The following is a 22151-nucleotide window of genomic DNA, read 5'->3' on the forward strand; positions in this document are numbered from 1 at the left end:
AATAAGAAAAAAAAAAACCTGTCAGCAAGTAAACAACAAATGTTACATCGATTTTTTTTTTTAACCTCATATAAATGTCTTTTTCAGAACGTATCATCTTTAAACCTAGCTAAAGAGTACTAGTGAGCCCACAGCAGGAGCCTTGGAGCTGAGTGGCTTTAAGGTCCATTCTAACCAAAGCCATTCAATGATTCTAAGGCTTTGTGATTTGATTGTGAAATTCCAGTCTTTGTCTTCTTTTTTGTCAGAAGCTCAGGGATTCAATCACTGTTCTTAAAAGTGTCCTGAACATCATGGCCATGCTCTGCAGAGCATGTACTTTCAAAACTACCTGAGGTATTGCTGAATACAAATTTTTGCCTTTTGTATTTGTTGCTGAAATTGCTGTAGTATACAGTTGATACAAAACTCATTGTCTTTTCAACTCCTTGAATGACTTGTGTTCCAGACAATTGTTTCAGCTGTTGCAATTTATGGAATGCATCTGCAAGGGATATGTCAAAATCAGTGTTGATAGGGAAAATACACTTGCAGTCTGATTTAAAATACAAGTCAGACATTCAATCTTCACTGGTAGCTGGAGACTGATTTTTTTTTTTTAAATGAATTCCATCAGATCTATACATCGCAGCTGTAATGAACTATAAGTATTCATGTAAAGATATAACTTTTTCATCTTGAAATATGATTCTGAACTATTTTTGCTGAATTATAATTATATGCACAGTAGAGACTTCAACAGTGTTTTTGTAATAGCTATTCTGAACTACGCTGGTAATTTTTACATATTTATTTTTATTAATTAAATGCATTTTCCAGTGTAGCCTGTTTTTATTATATACACCAAGCACATTAGGAAAATGTTTCCTCTAGTTAATTACCTGGTAGTACTTGTTAAAGCATTTTTTGATGTATTTTAGGGCACAATTTGTGTTCTAATGATAAATCCTTTTTAATGTTTAAATTCAGTTTTGTTTTCAGCATTTAACAGTGATACATAGTTCACTGCTTATGAAAATGGTTTGATGAACAAATGTTATAATTTGCCTTTGGCATTTTTTGCCATTTATCATTTTCATTTTTAACATGCATCTATTTAACTTAGGTAGCATTTTAAGGTAATTTTAAGCCACGTTTTTTAAAGGACCATTTAAATTTCTCATTGACTGCCAGAATAAAGTCTTTCACCTCTAGGATTGAGAAAAGCTGGATATTGTCCTCTTGGTAGATCATCAAATCTCATTCTTCCTCTTATGGTCTTACATTATGTATGTAATGCTTCCTTGGATTGGTTGTTCCTTGTTTGCAAGCATTTAGTGTTCTGCTTTTTTATTATTAATAATTTACAGATTTAATTTAAGCTTATTGAAAGCAAATTACTGATTACAAATACGCCAGTACTATAAACACTAAATGAGACTCAGTCTCTGAAATCCTCTTTTTGACTCTTGTCATTAAGTCACTGTGTGTGATTTTTCAGTTTCTGGACAGAATTTGTTTCAGTTACTGTTTTGCTTACAAGTTTTTTTATTCTGTGCAACGTGGCATGTTTTCTGTGTTGTGTTCTGATTGAGGAATAGGTAACAGAATATGCAACTTCCAAAATGATCCTGAAGTTTAAATCACAGAAGGATTTGATAGATGAAGCTGAACTAATGGCCCAGTGTGAACAGTCTGAAGCCATACAAGGACCTGATGAATGTGTATTCAACATCTAAATACAAATAATATCAGAATTAAATTGTAGTGAGTTCTAGTCATAGTGACAGAATTATGTTATTAGCAGTTAACACTAGTTTGTGATATAAAATGTCTTCTTAATAAACAGAATGACACAAAAACATTGAAGAAGTGGATGGCTGAAGTAGATGTCTTTCTGAAGGAGGAATGGCCTGCTCTTGGTGATTCAGAAGCTCTGGAAAAGCAACTAGAACAGTGTACAGTGAGTATTATTTGTCTGCTTGACAACTGTTTTTCTCTGTGTATTGATCTTATACAGAAATTGCACAGATGATCACCATTCCTAAAAATAAATTCATGTTGTGAAACGGAAAACCTGAATATACAGAGAGAGAGCGTACAGGGACTACTTCAGTGTACGTTTATAGCAGGAGCAAGACATTGACGAGAGGGGACTTGTAACAATATATAAGTTTTGTAGCCTCTTAAGATAGTTGTTCATTTAGTTTGCTGAATTTGCAAACATTGCCTGTGTACTTACATGCTGAGTGATCTGTGTCAGAAGATGTTCTTCCGCATCTACTAGTCACGCATGATTTACAGACTTTTCTGACTGGACTGAAATAATTTCAGGTAACTGAAGGTATGAAGGTATTGTGAATTGCATCTGTTTTTCTCACTAAACTTTGAAGCACCAGGATTTTCTCCCAGCAGATCTTTAAAGCATCTTGAAGTGTTGATACTTTCTTCGCAAGGTTAACAATTTTTTTCTGCCTGTCCCTACAGAGTTTGTAAGTGCAGTGAATCTTGTAACCTATAACAGTCTCTGAGAATGTGTTCATCAGAACTTACAAGTTCTGTAAATATTCTGGCAGGGTGTGTAAATATTATGAAAGATATGTACTGATCTTACAGAACTACAGTCTCCTCAAAATTACTCTCTTATTCCTTATTGAAATAAAAATGATTGTAATTTATGTGGAACAACTCTTACCTCTTACAGAGATGTGAGTTGCATGCAACTCCTTTAGAATGTCACCTGAGTTTATGAAGAATTTACATAAGTATTAGCCACTATTGTGAAGTATATAATAAAGTTATCAAAATCATCATCATCATTTGTATTTTTACACTTACAGCTTTTTCTACTGTGTAAGAAGCCTAGGTAACACTTGAAGGACTAAAAAAGGCCTTAGCAAATAAAATTGGAGGTGGTGAGTTAGAGCTACCTCAGGGTTTAAATAATATTCAACCACAAATAAAATTCTAATAACTAGAAATAACCTGAGAATGTCACCATTCAGATCATTTTAATGAAACTATCAGGTGAATTACTAAGCCAAGGGTAATGCGTAGTTAGTAAGATGGCTTCACCATTATGATGGGATGTTCTTTTACAAATGCAAATAAAATATGCAGTATATAACATAACATCCTATGTAGCATGTATGTATATTTATACACTATTTGTATATATGTATATCTAGTATGTAGTAAATTTATATTCAAAACTTAATATATTTTGCAAATTAACATCTTTGATATAGAATAGCTCACCACGCTTTTATTACGCATTCCTTTTTTATTTGTTTTCATAGTGAAGTCTACTAATTGTGCTCATTTGAGTTGAAATCTGAACCAAAATCATGTTAGAATCTCATGTAGAAATGTTTTGATAGGAAAAGTATAAATCACATGGTTTGAGTGAGTGCTACTTGCCTAATCTTCTACTATTCTTTCAGGCTTTAGTGAATGATATCCAGACAATCCAGCCAAGTTTGAACAGTGTTAATGAGATTGGGAAGAAAATGAAGAGGGAAGCAGAGCCAGAATTTGCTTCCAGAATAGCAACAGAACTAAAGGATCTCAATGCTCAGTGGGAACATATTTGCCAACAGGTATCAAATCTCCTTCGACTGGTTCTTTTCTAACTAATAATCCAGTTTTTCATTGGCAGAGTTTGTTCTGTGCATACCCAATGGATAGGAAACAAACCAAAGAATATCCAAGATAATGATTCATGTTTTAATTGAATGTGTGAAGTATGCCAAGTTTCTGATATGGATTCTAAGGAACATTAAGTCTTTCAGTCACAATGAAATAAGAAATGAAACCTTCTCAAAGACAGAATTCGGGAGATATGCTATACCCATTTTATAAACATATAAATTTACACACTTACTATATAAATTACTGTGCATGTGCAAAATGCCATCCTTCTGATAAGCACAATCATAAAACAGTTGATTTTGGAAATCTAAGATATTTAAAAGACATCTAAATCTCTAATACATTTTATTGATGCTCTTTTGTAGTCTTTCCCATTTGATTAATGTCAATTTTTTAATATTACTTTTCATATTAATATTTTAATAGTTTTGTAATGTTAATGCATTTGAGAACTTTGCACTTCTTTCAAATAAATTTCAAGTAAAGCCTTGTAATTTCAGGAGTGCTGCAGTTTTATTCTGGCATCCCTGAAAATTATCCTGTAATAGTTCGATTCAATACACTAAACAAATTATTGCCTCTCAATAGTGATTTCTAATATAACTTCTTCAATAACAGCTCTTAAAGCACATGAGAAGCAGTAAATATAAAAATTTGATTGAAACAATTTGGAAAAGTCAGCCTGGATTAATATACATGCACTTAATACAATTGTGTAAGCCAGCAGTCAATATTCAGATACTGTTTCCAAGTGATTGAAGGTAACTTTCTCTTCCAAGGAAGAGGCAAGTTTGCAGGACCCCATATTGATCTGCTTTCACACTTGTTGGACATAACTTTTTGGTGTTATCCTGTTTTGTTCTGTAAAACAATAGTTGAGTAGAATGTTTAACAGGCAGGCCTTAATAAGGATGGGTAACCAAACCTGCAAAAACCAGAAACTTACATGAAGTTCTATGACAGAGTTCCTCCTGATGATACTGAAAAATAAGATTTACCTAAGGAACATCACTCTGCAGGATATTGGAGTGATCAGCTCTGCATGCCCACCCAATTCCAGAAATGGCACGGCAGCAACTAGGTGTTTCTGATATAACTTATTTATACTGTGAAAGATGGTTCAGTTGCTGCCTTTAGTTACGATCAGTTTTAGTAGGCTGATGCACCATTCTATAAATGGCAGTATAACATCAGTTATATGACCCCAGTATAGTATTAGTGAGTGGCAGAGCGTTTAATGCAAGTTTTTTTCACTCTAAGGTAAGTATTTTCCTCCAGTAGAAGTGCCCTTTTTTTACTTATATCTCTTTAAGATATACACCTTTCTGAGAGATCTGATAATGAGTTCATCAGCGAGATTAAGCCATGCACATTGCTTGTTCTTTTTACATCTTTTGTAGCAGAGTTCCTGGATGACATTTTTTCAGATGTTTTTCTGATCACCTCAGTATGTGGTAGATCATTAGAAACCCATTTTCCACAGCAATATGCACTAAAAAAAAAGTATATGTACACATACATTGTACTTTTCCCATTACTTCTTATTGTCTGCCTGTCCAAGTACTTATTAATAACAGCTATCTAATTTACAGCTGTAACTGTAGGATTGAGATTGGTTCTTTTCAGGCTAAAATGCCATTGAGTCCATGCAGCATACTTGCTTTAAGCACCACATAATGTTTTCTTTTTTAAAGGCGCATGCTAAGAAGGCAGCATTAAAAGGTGGTTTGGATAAGACTGTGAGCCTGAGAAAGGATTTGTCAGAGATGCATGAATGGATAACACAAGCTGAGGAAGAATATCTGGAAAGAGATTTTGAGTATAAAACACCCGACGAATTACAGAAAGCTGTTGAAGAACTGAAGGTAAGAGATGAACAAAGTCCTTGAACAGCTTTTAAAGTTCTTTTTGAAGAATCTTTTATAAAGAAAGTCTACTCTGTCATTCAAAAAGGAGTCTTTTGATACCTAGTTTTTCAGCCTGAAATTTGAAGCAGTAGCCAGTTTCGAGTAAAGTTTGAGGATATTTAAACTTCTACATTGTTAACGAAGTGGTTTCTTTTCCTCTTTGCTTTGTTGGATACTTGATTTTTATAGAATCATAGAATGGTTTGGATTGGAAAGGACCTAAAAGATCACCTAGTTCCAATTACCTGCCATGGTCAGGGTTGCCACCCATCAGATGAGACTGCCCAGGCCACGTCCAGCCTGGCCTTGAACACCTTCAGGGATGGGGCATCAACATCTTCTCTGTGCAGCCTGTACCAGTGCCTCACTGCCCTCTGAATAAAGAATTTCTTTCTAACATCTAACCTGAATCTGTCCCTTGCCTTGTCACTATCAGATCATGTAAAAAGTTGTTCTCCCTCTTGTTTATGAGCTCCTTTAAAGTACTGGAAGGCCACAATGTGGTCTTCCTCGAGCTTTTCCAGTGTGAACAAGCGCAACTCCCTCAACCTTTCTTCATAGGAGAGGTACTCCAGCATTCTGATTCTCTCGTGTCACTGCTCTGGACCTGCTTCAACAGCCCTGTATGTTTCTTGTGCTTGGTGCCCTAGGACTGAACGCAGTACTGCAGGTTGATCCTGGGATCTCCCCAACCCAAATGCAACACCTTGTACTTGGCCTTGTTGAACCTCATTAGTTTCACATGAGCTCATTTCTCAAGCTTGTACGGGTCTCTTTGGATGGCGTCCCTTCCCTCTCTCATATCAAATTCAGCTTCAGCATTTTACTTGTTCTAGTTCAACATTATTTTGCATAAGTACTGTGATTCAAATATAACTGATAGTAAGCATGTGCTGTAGATTTACAATTCTTGCTTGTTAATCAAGTAGCAAGCTCAAATTATTAGATTATACTGCATAATAAAACAGATGAAGTATATAGTTCTAAACACAAGCCCTGTTTTGGATTTTTGAGTATTCTAGATTTCCAGCTAAAGTACAGAGATGTTCAAATTGTGACAATTGAACCTATGCAGATAACCAAGTCAGGTACCATGCATCTTTGCACCTGGTCCTGGTTATCCTTTCCCTGAAGGATTGCAGCTACCTCTTGTGTCACATAACAAGCAAAAATATGGTCAAAATTCTGTTCATTTTGCAGCCCTTTTCTTCCCAGAGCTATTAGACAGGAATGACAGGAGTAAAGTGGTTAGCTTTCTCTGGCAGAAACAGCCTTTTTCTAATTATTCTAGTTTGTACAAGTTCTACAGGCTCACATGGGAATAACGTTTCATGTTGATTTCTTTGAGTTTCAGGGAGTTCTTATCTGTACTCTGTAATGTCTTATGGCAAAGGTACTTGGAACATTCATTGGAAAAAAATGAAGTAGCTTAATCTAACACAAATGAAATGATTAAGTTAAGATATTAAATTGCATTGAGTATCATGTATATATAAAGGATAACTAGAAAAAAATTTAAAAGTAGGTCAACAGTAAAAGGAAGTATAGGGAAAATGTAGGTCCCCTACTAAATGAGGTGGGTGCAGTGGTAACAGGGAATGCTGAGAAGGCAGAGATTCTGAATTTCTTCTTTGCTTCAGTCTTCAGTGCTAAGACTAGCCCTCAGGAACCCCAGACCCCACAGGTAAGAGACAGAGTCTGGGGAAAGGAAGGCTTCCCCTTGGTTAAGGAAGATCTGGTCAGACAGTGTCTAGCCAAAATCAATGCACACAAATCCATGGGTCCTGATGAGATGCACCCATGTGTGCTGAGGGAGCAGGCTGGGAGAGGTGATTGCTGAACTCCTCTCTATCATCTTTGGAAGGTCTTGGTAGAAGGCAGAAGTGACTGAAGACAGGAGGATAGCCAGTGTCACTCTGGTCTTCAGAAAGGGCAGGAAGAAGGATCTGGCAAACTACAGACTACTCAGCTGCACCTCCGCCCCTGGGAAGGTGATGGAACAACTTGTTCTGCATACCCTCTCCAAGTAATTGGAAGAGAAGAAGGTTATCAGAAATAGTCAATGTGGATTCACCAAGGGGAAATTATACTTAACCCAGCAGCCTTCTTTAATTCGTTACTGACTGGCTAGATGGGGAGAGAGCAATGGAAGTTGTGTATCTAGACTTCAGCAACACATTTGACAACATCTCCCACATCATCTTTGTTATGAAACTTATGTTATGAAAATATGGGATAGATGAGTGGACAGTGAGGTCGATTGACAGCTGGCTGACTGACAGAGCTCAGTGGGTTGTCATCAGCAGTGCTGAGTCTGGCTGGAGACCTATAACTAGTGGTGTTCGTTAGGGGTCAGTGCTGGGTCTGATCATGTTCATGTTCAGTGACCTGGATGAAGGGATAGACTGCACCCTCAACACGTTTGCTGGAGAGGAATGCCTGACACACCAGAAGGCTGCGTGTTCTTCAACAAGACCTGGACAGACTGGAAAGTTGGGCAGGGACCAGATGAGGTTTAACAAGAGCAAGTATAGAGCCTTGTACCTGAGGAGGAATAACTGCATGCATCAGTATAGGTTAGGAGATGACCTGCTGGAGATGAGCTCTGCGGAGAAGGACCTGGGTGTTCCAGTAGATGACAGGTTGGATTTGAGCCAGCAGTGTGCCCTTGTGGCAAAGAACGCCAGTGGAATCCTGAGGTTCACTAATAAGAGTGTGTCCAGCAGGTCAAGGGAGGCGATTCCCTCCCCACACTGCTCTGTCCTGGTGAGGCCACATTTAGACTACTGTGGCTGGTTTTGAGCTCCCCATTTCAAAAAAGACAGGGATCTCCTAGAAGGAATCCAGCATAGGGCCACAGAGATGATAAAGAGACTAGAGCATCTCCTGTATGAAAAAAAAAACCTGAGTAACCTGGGTCTGTTCCACATCAGGAAAAGAAAACTGGGGATAAATCAGATAAATGTTTATGAATATCTAAAGGGAGGCGGGAAGAAAATGAATGAGGCCAGACTCTTCTTGGTGGTACATGGCAATAGGACAAGAAGTAATGGCCAAAAACTTGAACATAGGAAGTTCCAAACTAACATACAGAAGAATTTTATAGAATGGGTGTATGCTGTAGCAGGGATGATAAACTTGATGATCTGTTGAGGTCCCTACCAACTCCTGCAATTCTGTGATGTATTGCCAAAAAAATAAAAACAAGTTTTTCGTCTGCATTCAAGTTTAAGGGTTAATTCTCAGAACTTCATGGAATTAATTAGTTATTGGATGTTTTTGTGGTGTTTGTTTTTTTTTTTTCCTTCTGACAGAGACAATTCTGAAGGAGTTATTTGAAATCTGCTTCTTTCTCAAATCAGAGCTATGATTTTTATTTTACAGAGAGCAAAGGAAGAGGCCATGCAGAAAGAAGTGAAAGTGAAGCTTATTACTGATTCCGTGAATAATTTCATAGCAAAGGCTCCACCTGCAGCTAACGAGGCTTTGAAAAAGGAGCTTGATGTTCTAATTACCAGCTATCAGAGACTCTGCAGCAGACTGAATGGAAAGTGCAAAACTTTGGAGGTTGGATGTTTTGTTAATGCTTGTATTTATAGTTATTCTAACTGTAGAAGTGAGGTAGAGAATGAAGGTATATTATTGTATGGGACCACGAGCAGCCTAAAGCACTTCTGGCTGTATGAGTTACATACTAAATACCACATGTTTTTGTAGGCCATATACCTAAATCTTAGTAAGAATTGTATGTGCTGGAGAGTAAAACTAAAGAGAAATCACAGGCATGTTTTGTAGATGATGGACTGTAATGACTGCTCAGATTTCTTATCCTTTCTGAGATTAAGACAAGCATCTGGCTTCTGTAGCAACCTGGTGGTGTTGTCTTCACCAGCTCCTCTAGGCTTCATTCTTCCATGGCTAAGGGTTTTGATTAAATGACTCTGAAGCTGGACAGCAGAGAAACAGCATTTGATCTGCTGATAATGTGAATCTGTCACATTTTCAGTTGACCCTGCCATTTTGGCCAGTTCCATTATAGTTTCTTGTCCTAGAACTGTTTTTATTTTACACTGGGGTCATGGTGATTTAGATATGCTTATTTTGTTGTGAAATAATTCACATTAGCTAACTTTGTAGAGGACAAATACGCAGTTGGGTAAAACTTACCTTCTCCAAATTTTACCCTGGGAAATTGGTTCTCTAATCTAAGCTGGTGAACTGTGTTTGCCCACATTAATGATGATGCTATTGTAAAGTAATATCTCTTTCTAACCTTTACAAAGACTTGAATTTGCAATGGCCAAGGTTAGGTGAAATGAATTGTTACTCTAGGAATCTTGGCTTATGGACTGCCATGAGTCTACTTTCTTCTAAGAAAAAAAGGAAAAATGCATTCAATATGCCATTTTTATCTACTTATTTAAGTATCCTCAAGTACTGGAAAATGTTAAATACTAAAAAAACAGGAGTTATATTTAAAATAATGCAATGTAAATGTAAATGCAAAATATAATATAAATATATTTTACAACATTATATTATGTGTTCTAGGACTTAAATGACCTATAATTTTATCATGGTTTAACCTTTCAGGCAACTAAGCAGCACACAAGTCTTTGCTCCCCTTATCCCAAAATGAGATGGAAGGATTGTAAAAATAATAATAATTTTAAAAGGGGTAAAACTTGTAAGATGAGATAAGGATAAGGCCAGTTTAATAGCAAATAAAATAAGAGGGTAGATGGTGGAAAAAAAACAAATATAATACAGAACACAGTTGCTCACCACTAGCTAACTGACAGGCGCCCAGCCAGTTTCTAAGCAACAACAGTCTCTGCTGCCTGCTCCCCCAGTTTTATAGTTAAGCATGACAGCATATGACATGGGGCATCCCTTTGACCAGTTTGGGTCAGCTGTACTGGTTCTGTCACCTCCCAGCTCTTTGTGCACCCATAGCCCCTTTTGAGTAGGGCAGCCTGAGAAGCACAATAGTCCTTGACTTAGTGTAAGCACTGCTCAGCAGTAACTAAAATATTGCATTGTTACCACCAGCATTTACATCCCAAATACAAAATAGGGCACTATACCGGCTACTAGGAAGGAAATTATCACAACTGTAACCAGGACAAATTTATATCAGTATTAATTTCTGTGAAGATTTGATCAGTATTCTTGAAATCCCTGTTTTTAGATATTGTGTGAATTTCTGCTTTAAGTAAATAATGTGCAGACTATTTAAGCAGCTTAATTATGTTTTGTAATAAAGACAAACTTCTAACATGAATCCTTGAAAATTTGACAACTTGTGTATTTGGAACAGAAAATCTTCAAGGTGTTTTTTCTTTGTCTGGCTTTGGTTTTGCTTTTTTTTTTTTTTTTTTCTTTCTTTCTTTCTTTTTTTTTTTCCCAGAAGTGTTAGCTTCTTCATATTATGGTTTTTTTGGTTTTTTTTTCTGTATTTGTTGAAAATGTTTTGGTTATATACTGTATTTATTTAGAATCCATAAACACTGGGAAAAAATCAACTGTATAAGATACTGTAAACTTTAGACATTGCAATGTTTTGGGAATGAAATATGCCATGTTTTCAATCTTTTAATAAGTGAAATTTGGCTTTGAGCTTCAATCCCAATAAACATTTTTTTCTCCTTCAGGAAGTCTGGGCATGTTGGCATGAATTGTTGTCATATTTGGATGCAGAAAACAAATGGTTGAATGAGGTGGAATTGAAACTCAAGGCAACTGAAAATATCCAGGGAGGTGCAGAAGAGATTTCTGAGTCTTTAGATGTAAGTGCTGATGTAAACAATACCAGTTTGAATTTAGATCCACCTAAGGGAAATAGATTAATTTACTGTATTGTGCCTTATTTGGTGATAATAAAACATATGTTGTAAAAAAATATCCTCTCTTAAGTAAGTTAAAAGTGAAAGCAAATTTTCATTTTAGAACTGCAACTCTGGTTTTTTGTTTTTTTATTCGTGGAGTCTTTCAAATTCTTAGAAATTCTGTTAATAATTTCAGAGGATTAAAATACAAAACATTACACTGGTGATGCCTTTCTGCCATTGAGCTTCATCTGTCAAGTTATCAAAGCAATTTTTTTAATATAAAGTATACAGATACTGTCAGTGGGCATATTGCACAGGCTTAAAATAAGGCATGCAATTTGTTGCTTTATAAAGAGTGGTCCTTTGATTATAGTAGTGGGTAGTGGAAAATATTTATTTTCAAGATGGAGGGCAGTGATATTTTTGGCCTGTCTCTCTACTTTGATTGTCCAAGAAATGTGAAGTTTCTTATTTAAAATTTTAAGGGAAATTATGATTGCTCTGTAGAATTTTATTTACAGAAAGGAGAACAATCTATTTTTTTAACTTATTTCAGTCTTTGGAACGTTTAATGAGACATCCAGAAGATAATCGCAGTCAGATTCGGGAATTAGCTCAGACTTTAACTGATGGTGGAATCTTGGATGAACTGATCAATGAGAAACTTGAGAAGTTCAATACTCGATGGGAAGAACTGCAGCAGGAGGTATATTTCGTAATTGACTTTTCCTCCCCTTAAATAGCTGACTATCTAGCACCATTTAAAAAAAATAAAAAAAACAAAAAGTTAGTTTACTTCCTAAAAAAGGCACAAACATTGACTTATTTTAGAGATGGACCAGTTATATAGGTATAGGGAGGGGACGTTCACAGTCTCTCTGGGCAACCTGTTCCAGTGCCTCACCACGCTCTCAGTAAATAATTTATTCCTAGTATTTAGTCTAAATCTACCCTCTTCCAGTTTAAAGCCATTTCCTTTCATTCCGTTGCTACCTGCCCTCATAAAAAGCCTTTCCCCAGCTTTCCTGTAGTTCCGCTTCAGGTACTGGAAGGCTGCTATGAGGTCCCCCCTGAAGCAGCCTCTTCTCCAGCCTGAAGATTTAAAATCTTTTTAATGAAAAATGTGGGGAAGCATTGGGGCTGAGTGAGCCAGTGAAGGTACCGTTTGTGTTGTTCAAATCCTTCTTGGAGGTTTTCTATGTGGAAGGCCTACCAGATGGAGTGCCATTCTGATGACCTTCTACTTTTGGAATTCCAAGGTTAGAGAAGATTCTGAGAAAAAAATCTAAAATAAAATTCTGAGATAGCTCTCAGCCTGTACTTGTAGGGGTTGGTGCTCCAGCCCTCTAATCATCTTCATGGCCCTCCTCCAGACCAACTCCAACAACTCCATATGTTTCTTGTGTTGGAGGCTGTAGAACTGAACACAATACTCTAGGTAAGGTCTCACAAGAGCAGAGTAGAGGGGCAGAATGACCTCTCTTGTCCTGCTAGTCACTCTTCTCTTCATACAACCCAGGTTATGGTTGGCCTTCTGGGCTGCAAGCATGCGTTGCTAGCTCATCTTGAATCTCTCATCAATCAGCACACCCAAATCCTTCTCCTCAGGGCTGCTCTCATGCCATTCTCTGCCTAGCCTGTATTTGTGCTTGGGATTGCCCTGACCAATCTGCAGGACCTTCCACTTGGCCTTGTTAGACTTCATGAGGTTGGCATAGGCCTCCTCTCAAGCCTGTCCAGGTCATTGCTTTCCAGTTGAAATAAGAATAAAAATGGAGGAGAGTGAGAAAGCCTCCCAGTTCTTGCAAAGCTACTCTGGTGTTCAGAAATCAAATGCTCATGGTGAGATCTGTAAACAAGTAGAATAAAGAAGCTATTTCAGTCACAAATGATTCTGTCACACTGTTTCTTTATCACATGAATATAATTTATTCAACAAAATGTTTTATTAATTTTTAAACTCAAGTCTTGTGTGCTTTGTCCCATAGATTCCTGACACTGAATTTTTTGAGTTGTTCACATGGCCCTGTTGAAATCCAAATAGCATGCATTCTCCTTCCATAAGAATACATTGCTGGCACTTAACAACACTCTTCAGCTTGTGTTCAAGGTCGCTTCAGCTGGCTAGTAGGCTAAGTGAATGTGGTTATTTATTTTATTTAAATAATTATGCAGGTAATTACCAAGACAATATGTTCATATGCACAGAAGCTGATAGGTGAAATATTTATTCACTATTAATAGAGCAATTAAACCAAACCTCTACCATATAAATTAAGTTGCATGGCTGCTGAGATTCGTTTTTAAAGCTGATCAAGGTTATATGTTTGTACGTCTTATCTTATTTGGTTAACAAAGAGAGTATGTTTGGTTTACTTTTGAACATCTGGGTCTGGCTGATAAGCGACATACACTCCATCTATTTTTCCAGGATTGATTCACTTACATATATACAAATACATATATATATTTGATGTACAAAACACAATTGCCTGAAGAACTTTTGCAGGTGGCTGTGATCTCCTGTAATGTTGAAAGTGATTTACATCCTGTCCAACAAACGCCAGATATTAGATATTCTCAAGACCGTGCTTGCAAAAGGCTGTATAAAATGTTATTTTTCATGTGGGCTACATTCAATTTTTATTCTTGGGGATTGTCTCTTAATTTCTTTTAGAACATAACCCTTTCAGAATATAACTCTGCATAACACTTTTCTTTAAAATACCATATTCATCATTTGTTGCAACTTTCCTGTTTTGTTCTCCTCTCAAGAGGAGAAAATTCTTCATTCCCCATATCCACGATTGCTTTGAAGAGGTCTTCTTTTACAAGCTGTAAGGCATAGACTGCACCTGAAGAAGTCTTCATTGGTTTAATTTGCACTTTTGAACTACATCTAATCAAAGATGAATATCACTATAGTATGGTCAGGTTGAATATTTTGAAAGGCTTATTTTAAAAACACACTATGAAATATTACTAGAATTTGCAGAAGAGTTAGTTCTAGCTTGAGCAGTGTAAAAGAAATTCTGGGCTCAAAATGAATTCTTTGAATGTGAGAAAACTGTACATTAATATATTAACAATTGATGAAAGACAGAGAGAGATGTTGTAATACGTCTCAGTCACAAAAATCCGTAAGAAACAGTACAAGCTTTGTTAAACACTTCAGTTCATAATTGGTGTTTTTTCCCCTCCTAGCACAAGATTTTTTCCATGTTTTTATTTTCCTTGAGAGCTGTCAACATTTTAGTAGCTCAGAGATAACTAGACAGTTGTTTCCCTGAGATTTCCTGTTTAACAATTAAGTGTCAGACACTTTCCCCTAGAGATTAAAGCTTCCTGCTATATTGACTATAATCTGATGGCAGATCTTAGAGCTTCCTATCATGGTGTCCTCAGATCAGTTTAAAAACTGCAGCATTAAATGGTGTATTTCTCTCTCAGACTAAAGGAAAACCAGTGCTCTTCCACTAAAATAAAGAATAACTGATCAGAATAAATGAAAACAAATTTAAATCTAGAATATGTGTATATGTAAACAATTTTAATTTTTGTATTTCTTATTAAAAAGTGCACATATAGATAAGCATATGAAAACACTTAAGGGAGTTTTAAGGATAAATTTGAAACTCAGTCTAACCTCATAGGTGTGTTTTACGCCTGTTCCTTTTGGAAAAGACCTGTAATGCATACCACCTTTCTACTGAAAAAGAAAGAAGAAACTCTTCCATATTGTTGCATCTCTCTGGATTGAATTGATAAGGGTTATGCAATGCCAGTGATAATGCCAGGGACTTACTCAGTGAAAAGGATTAAGTTATTGAGTCACTTGGAACATTCTCATTATCTTACTTTAAATGATGAGTTTCTCTGAACTTCAGAACAGTACAGCCTTCTGTACAAATGGACAAATGGTTACTCCCACCAAAGCTGAAGAGATTGGTAAATGCACACTAGACGTGTGGTAGATTTTTCTCCTTTGTGACAGATCTTTGTGCTTCAAGGGCATACATACCCATGGGCCGTACAAAACTATTTAGCCTGTCTCTGATTTAGTGTATCTTCAATCTCCAGTAAACTGACAGTAATGGAAAGACACAGCATGACTTTATATTAGTCAGTCTTGCAAATCAGTAGTAAGGACTGGCAGAGTAAGTTGAACTGTTTTTTAATCCTGCTGCTTTGAACAGGCCAGTAATATTGCAATGTAAAATCTCAGATCAGAGGAAAGTAAAATTCATTTAAATAGCCAGCCTCAGTTCTATGTTGAGAAATAACTTTGTTTCGGTGGTTAATTCAGTTGGGTACGAACACATTAGCAGCTCAGGTGCTTCCATTAACAGTGACAGCATTAGTCCAGCACCTAACACTGCCCCATTCCACAAAAGGATCCTGGGACTGGCAGCGATACAAGATTATCTGATCAACTGTTCTGAAATAGTACAAAGCAGCTTACAACACAAATATAGTAAATACTGGTTGGCCCATTCCTTGATACCAGTAGCTAGCAAGAATACTCACAAAATGTAACCTTTATTTGTAAAATGTGAAGCTCTGGAAGAGAATCTGAGCTACTTGAGAAACACATATATCAAGATCTTTGACTGAATTGCTGAGAAATACTATTGTTCAAGGAAAGATTTTAGTAATAGCTGTGAATTCAAATGGAAATATGACTGTCTAACCACTGAGGAGAAGCGTGGACTCACTTGGAAAATGGCAGAACACCTAAGAAGTTTCTTGAAGAGTATTTTCCTCTCCTCTCGTTCTTTAATTTCACATCACAAGAAAGACTCTCACTTTATTCTGTGGTCAGCTATTCGGCTATACAGAGAAAAACTGTATTGTATTTGAAATAGTTGATTACATGCTTTGTATAAAGCAGAAATTCTGCTAGGCTTAGGTCTACGTAAAATATGAGAGAGCAGTTGAACACAACAGATGGAAGAAAGCAACAGGTTATTTGGTACCTGATAATTACATTAAACCGTTATAAATAATAGTTGATGCTAACAAATTTATGTCCAGTGTTTAAATACGGATGTGTTTTAAGGACAAATTGAAAGGTTAATTTATTCTTCTGATTTGGTAAACTGGTAAACCATGAAGGAAGCTCTTTGAAAGGAAAGCATCCTTTTCAAAAAACAGAAATATATATATATTATATATATATATTTATATAGTTGTATAAAAGGTGAATATAGATGCTGATGGTGGAAGCTAGAGTCAACTGAAAGAGAACATGGTTAGAATGATAGTAGAATGGGGAAGCCCTCAGACAAGGTAAGAATCCATCTTTCTTTTTTTCAGAGTAGACATTGCCTGTGTTCCAGAAAGCTATTTATACTTCGTATGTGAGAACTCCTTCTCAAGAGAGCTTTTATCCCTCTCACTTACTGAAGTGGATTATTGCAGATGGGATTGTACCCTATTCTCAGTAAACAAAATCTCTTGAACTATATAATAAGATCAGGAGGACTGCTAATGCCTTGGAAGGAAAGACTGAACTATCAGGATGGTTTTATTATACAGTTTTTCCAACTTCCATTCATTATAGAAATTGTCCGTGCAGGGTTCTGCATTTTTTACAACTTGCCTATGCAGTCTGGGATTTTATTTTATTTTTTTTGAGCGTATGTTTGTTTCTTAATAAAAAGAACTGAATGAATGGCAAAAAGATGCGGAACTTATCTTATAAAAAGGTGGATGAGTACAAGTCAGGAGAACTCCTTTTGATTCTTAGCTTGCACTTTTGGAAAAGAAAAAGAAAGTGAAAAAATGTATTATGCACATTAGTACTGCTAGTATTAATAATGTTGTCATTGTTTTTAGGCTGTGAGAAGGCAAAAGAGTCTTGAACAGAGTATTCAATCTGCCCAGGAGACTGACAAAACCCTCCGCTTAATTCAAGAATCTCTTGCTGCTATAGACAAACAGCTGACAGCCTACACTGCAGACAGAGTTGATGCAGCACAAGTGCCTCAGGAAGCGCAGGTAAGTTATATATGGGTTGAAATGATGTGCTTGCTGGTTTATTCAGTAAACCAAACAGTATTTGTTTGTCCCACAGCCTCATACTACTGGGGAAATGACAACACAATCAGTTTGAACGTGCAAGTAAATTTTAAGTAAGATTACTTTGAGAAGGTCAAGCAAATTCTCTTAATAGATGTGTATTTTCCTTCTGGTTTATTTTCTGTACTGTCCAGACGATATAAATAATTATAAATATCCTGGAGGACTATTAAGTAACTTTAAAATTGCCGAGGTAAATAAACACCGTGACTCTAAAATCCAGTTCCCATCCTTGATGAAGTAACCCCTCATCTTCAGTACTCGTAGATGCCTTTTGTACTAAATTGATTACATGGCCTAGGAATTGTTACTAAATTATTGAAGCGTGGACAACATTATTACTTATGTTATAATGTACACATTAATATGCCTGTACTTCAGTTTTTACAGCTCACATAAGTTGAAAAAGTCAGCTTTTGGTATTCCTTTAGAGATGGTTTGTTGAGCATCTGAAGTAAAATTTTCCATCTAATTCTCATTTTTACTCTTTCATTGTTTGCTCTATCACATTTGCTTCTAGCAGTATTAAAATGGTAAGAATATAACTTTAAATAAAATCAATTAACTCTGGCATATATACGAAAAGACTACAATATGAAAGTGTGCTTTTTTTGGTGCAACTTTTCAGTACATTCCACTTAAATTTAGGATAATAGATTACACACACAAAAAAAAAAAAAAGGCAGGAAAACCTAGATGAGGCATTCTTTCTAGCCTGCCTGTAGAGTTTAAAATCATTGTAATATATAGGTGTCTTATTCACATATTATTTTATTTATATTCTGAGCTGAACATACATAGCCCTGAAAGTTTTGTCTCCCTTAGAAGTAAAAGTTTCCATGTCTTTTGAATTAAAACATAGATAGAACATAGATAGTTGTTCCTTTTACTTGCATTTCTGGTTTGCATATGTTTTTAAATACACACAGGTATTTTTATGTGTGTGCATATAAAGAAAAATTGATATTTAGAATACAGGATTGTATTTGTATTGCTTCATTTGGAAAATGATTCTAATTTATTTTCTTCTAACTTACATTATTGTAAAAATGGCAATATATTTTTCCACTTTGAATCCTAAGCTGAATTAGTTAAGTGTTGAACTTCTGAAATTATTTTATTCCTTCCTTGAAAAGTGAATAATGTAAATTATTTTTACATGAAGTAGAATGCAAAGCAACATTTTTATTTTTTATTTTGTTAATGTGTATGGGTTTAATTTCTCATCTGGTTTTTATTTATCTCCACTACACAAGAGAAACTTGATGTGAAAGTGTGCTTTTTTTGGTGCATTTGGACCCCTATACATTTTATTGCTTTTCAATTTATATGTGCCACAGATGCATCTGGTTTGTGTACATCTTCAAATACAAAATTGACAATGATCACAGGCTGTGTCAAAGGAATTAATTCAGAACTTCAATAACTGAAGCAACATAGAACTCAACTACTCTAAATTGGCACACTATGTCATGGGATAATTTCAGCTGATTGCTTTTGCAGAACTTGCTTTTATTCTTGAGATTTTGTTGTCTGATGTTGAATTCACCTGATTATATTATAACCACTGTGGGGAAAAGCAGCATAGAAGCTGCTGTCTTTTTCTCTTTCATGTTTTTATTTTAAGATGCAAGTAGAACCTAATGAAAAAAAAAATAACAAGTGAACAAATTTAATGCAAATGTTGAAGGTCTTTGAAGTTCAGTTGTGAAGTTCTTTAAAATCCTTAGGGGAGAAGGGAATATACAATCAAGTTTACACAGGTAAGTATTCTGAGTTATTCAATTAGTGAATGGTTCTGCTAACCAGTGTCACATCTCCTGTGAAGCATCTGCGGGCACAGCTCGCTTGTGGAGTTGAGAACAGCAGATTAGTATAAGGCATCCTACAGTATTGTCTACACAGCTGGAATGGGAATATTTCAGTCAATTATGCTGATTTCTCAGCAGAGGTCAGTTTATCCTTGCTAAGAGATTTAGCAAACTGTTCAGCCAATACATTTAGTATTTCTAAAAGAGCATCTGGAAGAAGTTACAACAACAACAACAATAATAATAATAATAACAACAACAACAACAACCTGTTAAAGATTGGGAAGCTTTATGCATCTCCCTGTTTGCTTCAAAAATTCAGAGTTAAATATGTGCTACTTAACTTTTTTTTGATCAGTTTTGAATGTAAATTCCACATGCTTCTTACACCACCATGTGGCACTGTGAATTTAATGCTTGAGAGTCACTACTACCCGTCAGTTTCTCCTTACTGATTCACTATGAGGGCAACTAAAGATGCTGTATTCAGATAAAACAATCTAAAACAACCATGCAAATAAATCAGTTCATATTCCTCAGGCTGTAATGATTTGAAAAAGAAAAAGAAAAAAAAAATAAAAGCTGGAGTGAGGTTAGGCCTAAAAGAATGTAACAGATTTGTTTGTATGCTTGATCTGATCTCATTATCCCTACTGTGGTCTCTTCCATTTCTCTAAGAAATGAGAAAATACAAGGAAGGAAATCATCATAGGAATTTGCTAGTTGTTGATGCAAGTACTCTGTAGCTGAGAAGCGAAAATAAATCTGAACTGAAAATATTAAATTTATATGACAAAGTATTTTCAAGATAATTATTTGTAGCTTTGTTATTAACTTCTGGTGAGGAGAGAGAATCTACACATTGTGCTGCTCTTTAGTCTGAGAGATAACTTTTTTTTTTTATAATATACATATATATATATGTATAATGTGACAAATAGCTTGTCTGTTGTTGTCCCTGTAGACATAAGTAAAATGCAGTGTAGAAACTGTGTTTCTCAGGAAAACAGAACTACCAGACTTTGTCTTTCCAATAAACTCCTTGAATAATTTCACTTCAATAGTCATGAATAGTACACCCTGTTTTCTAAGTAACAATGGTTATTAATCTGTTATTAAAATATCATCATGCTGTGGTCAAACAAGTTTATATGAAACTATAACGCCAGAGGTTTTTAACTCAATGGTCCATTACTTGATGAAAGTAATGTCATACATAATTATCTTCAGACTTGAGTTGTGAGATGAAGACAACACAGTTATTTACAAAGTAAAATGGTTAGTGTTAAACATTGTCATCTATTCTGCTCTGTAAATGCTGATAATTACTTTGTTCAGTCACATGTAGAAGATGAAGCTAAAAACAAATTAGGAACTAGTATTTAAACATTATTCAGTAAGTTCTTTTGAGAATTTACTAATATGCTGATCATGCCAGCATAGTCAGTATTGACTGGATTAGCACAATATTGAGTTAGTAGATTTCTGGCATTCAGTATAAAATACAGTGTTGTCAACCAGTGTGAAATTAAGACATTTTGGAGGATGATGTGCAGTATAATACACATTTCTTATGATTGTGTCATATTCATGAAATTACAGTCAACATATTTCTTCTTTCATAAGGTCAGACAAAACAGATAAGAGGTTTTCTTCAGTTCTGGGATAGAAAATGGTATCCCTCACACGGGAAAGTAATTTCCCTAATGTTTAATTGAATGTTTTCAAAATTTATTGTAATTTGTGATACTAGATAAATTGGAACTCTTAGCTATTTTCCTAGAGTTGTTTCTTCTACATTGATCTAGCCTTCTCTTGCAAATATTGTTACAGAGTTTGTTTGCATGCCTTGTTAGCATTTTTTCCAAATGTTTTTCTAGAAGCACAAGTTTGCAGATAGATTTTTTACATTCTCTCAAATTTCAAGTGAGACAAATAGTGACGTTGACTTGTTAGTCAATAGTCAATAGTGACTAGAGGTAGGCAGGGTTTCCCAACTGTCTATAGCACCAAGTCTCTGTTGATTGTTTCTTTGTTTTCATCTGCAAGTACTTCTAATGACAATATGTATTTGGTCTTCTAAATATGACTGTGTATGTATGTATGTATGTATATAGTGATAGATAGATAGAAATTAATGATCTGCCTGAGAAGAATGCCAAACAGTGATGGAAAATAAACATCTTTACCTGTAGGACAGGATAATTTAATTACAGTTGCATTCATTAATTACATATTTGCTGCAAAGATTTTGCAAAATGGACAGGAACAAAATGGACTGAGGAAAGCAGATATGGGAATATTGGAAATGAAACTTAGTTGCTTTGTATGGACATTTAGAAGAAATCTGTTGAATAAATTTGCTTGTCAAAAATTCATGAAAATAAAATAAATGACTGTGTCAAAATTGCATGAACAAGGGCATCACAGGCAGGTGTTACAGATTGTCTTGTATTCAGGACTGATTTAATCTTTCTGCTAAGGCAGAACAGCAGTGGCAAGTACAAAAATCTTTTCATGGTATAATCTGTACTACTTATCTTTCAAGTTTTTCCACAATGTTTTTTTTCCTCTCTAATTCAATATTTTGAGGTCAGTGTTGGTAATGTTTCTTCTCTCTCCTGCACAGCAATTAAAACAAATAAACTCCTCTTCTTCATTTGCATAACTAATTATAATACTTTTGACTACAGTTTTCATATTTCACCAATTAATTGAGTATAAGATAAATGTATTTGAGTATATTTACATTTATAGTTAGATTTTTGTTTGTTTGTATATACTGGAATACCATAGAAAGAAAAACATTAAATCTAAAATCACTTTTTTGTGCCAGAGTAATGGCCTGAAACAGCTTTTCTTGTAGAGAAATACCTGGTCTTTATTTCATA

At 35.5% G+C, this 22151-nt stretch overlaps 1 protein-coding gene across 16 annotated transcripts in view; it reads left to right on the plus strand.

The window, feature by feature from the left end:
• DMD (dystrophin) overlaps nt 1-22151 on the plus strand; it is a 1043969-nt gene that overhangs the window by 396872 nt on the left and 624946 nt on the right. For all 16 annotated transcript variants that reach the window (XM_048931232.1, XM_048931479.1, XM_048931663.1 and 13 more), the window contains 7 exons: nt 1829-1942; nt 3423-3578; nt 5325-5495; nt 8922-9104; nt 11192-11326; nt 11925-12074; nt 17207-17368. In XM_048931232.1, the coding sequence (XP_048787189.1) occupies nt 1829-1942; nt 3423-3578; nt 5325-5495; nt 8922-9104; nt 11192-11326; nt 11925-12074; nt 17207-17368 (1071 nt within the window). The remainder of the gene's footprint in view (nt 1-1828; nt 1943-3422; nt 3579-5324; nt 5496-8921; nt 9105-11191; nt 11327-11924; nt 12075-17206; nt 17369-22151) is intronic.

The sequence above is a fragment of the Lagopus muta genome, chromosome 1, assembly GCF_023343835.1.
Source record: "Lagopus muta isolate bLagMut1 chromosome 1, bLagMut1 primary, whole genome shotgun sequence".
Classification (NCBI taxonomy): Eukaryota; Metazoa; Chordata; class Aves; order Galliformes; family Phasianidae; genus Lagopus; species Lagopus muta.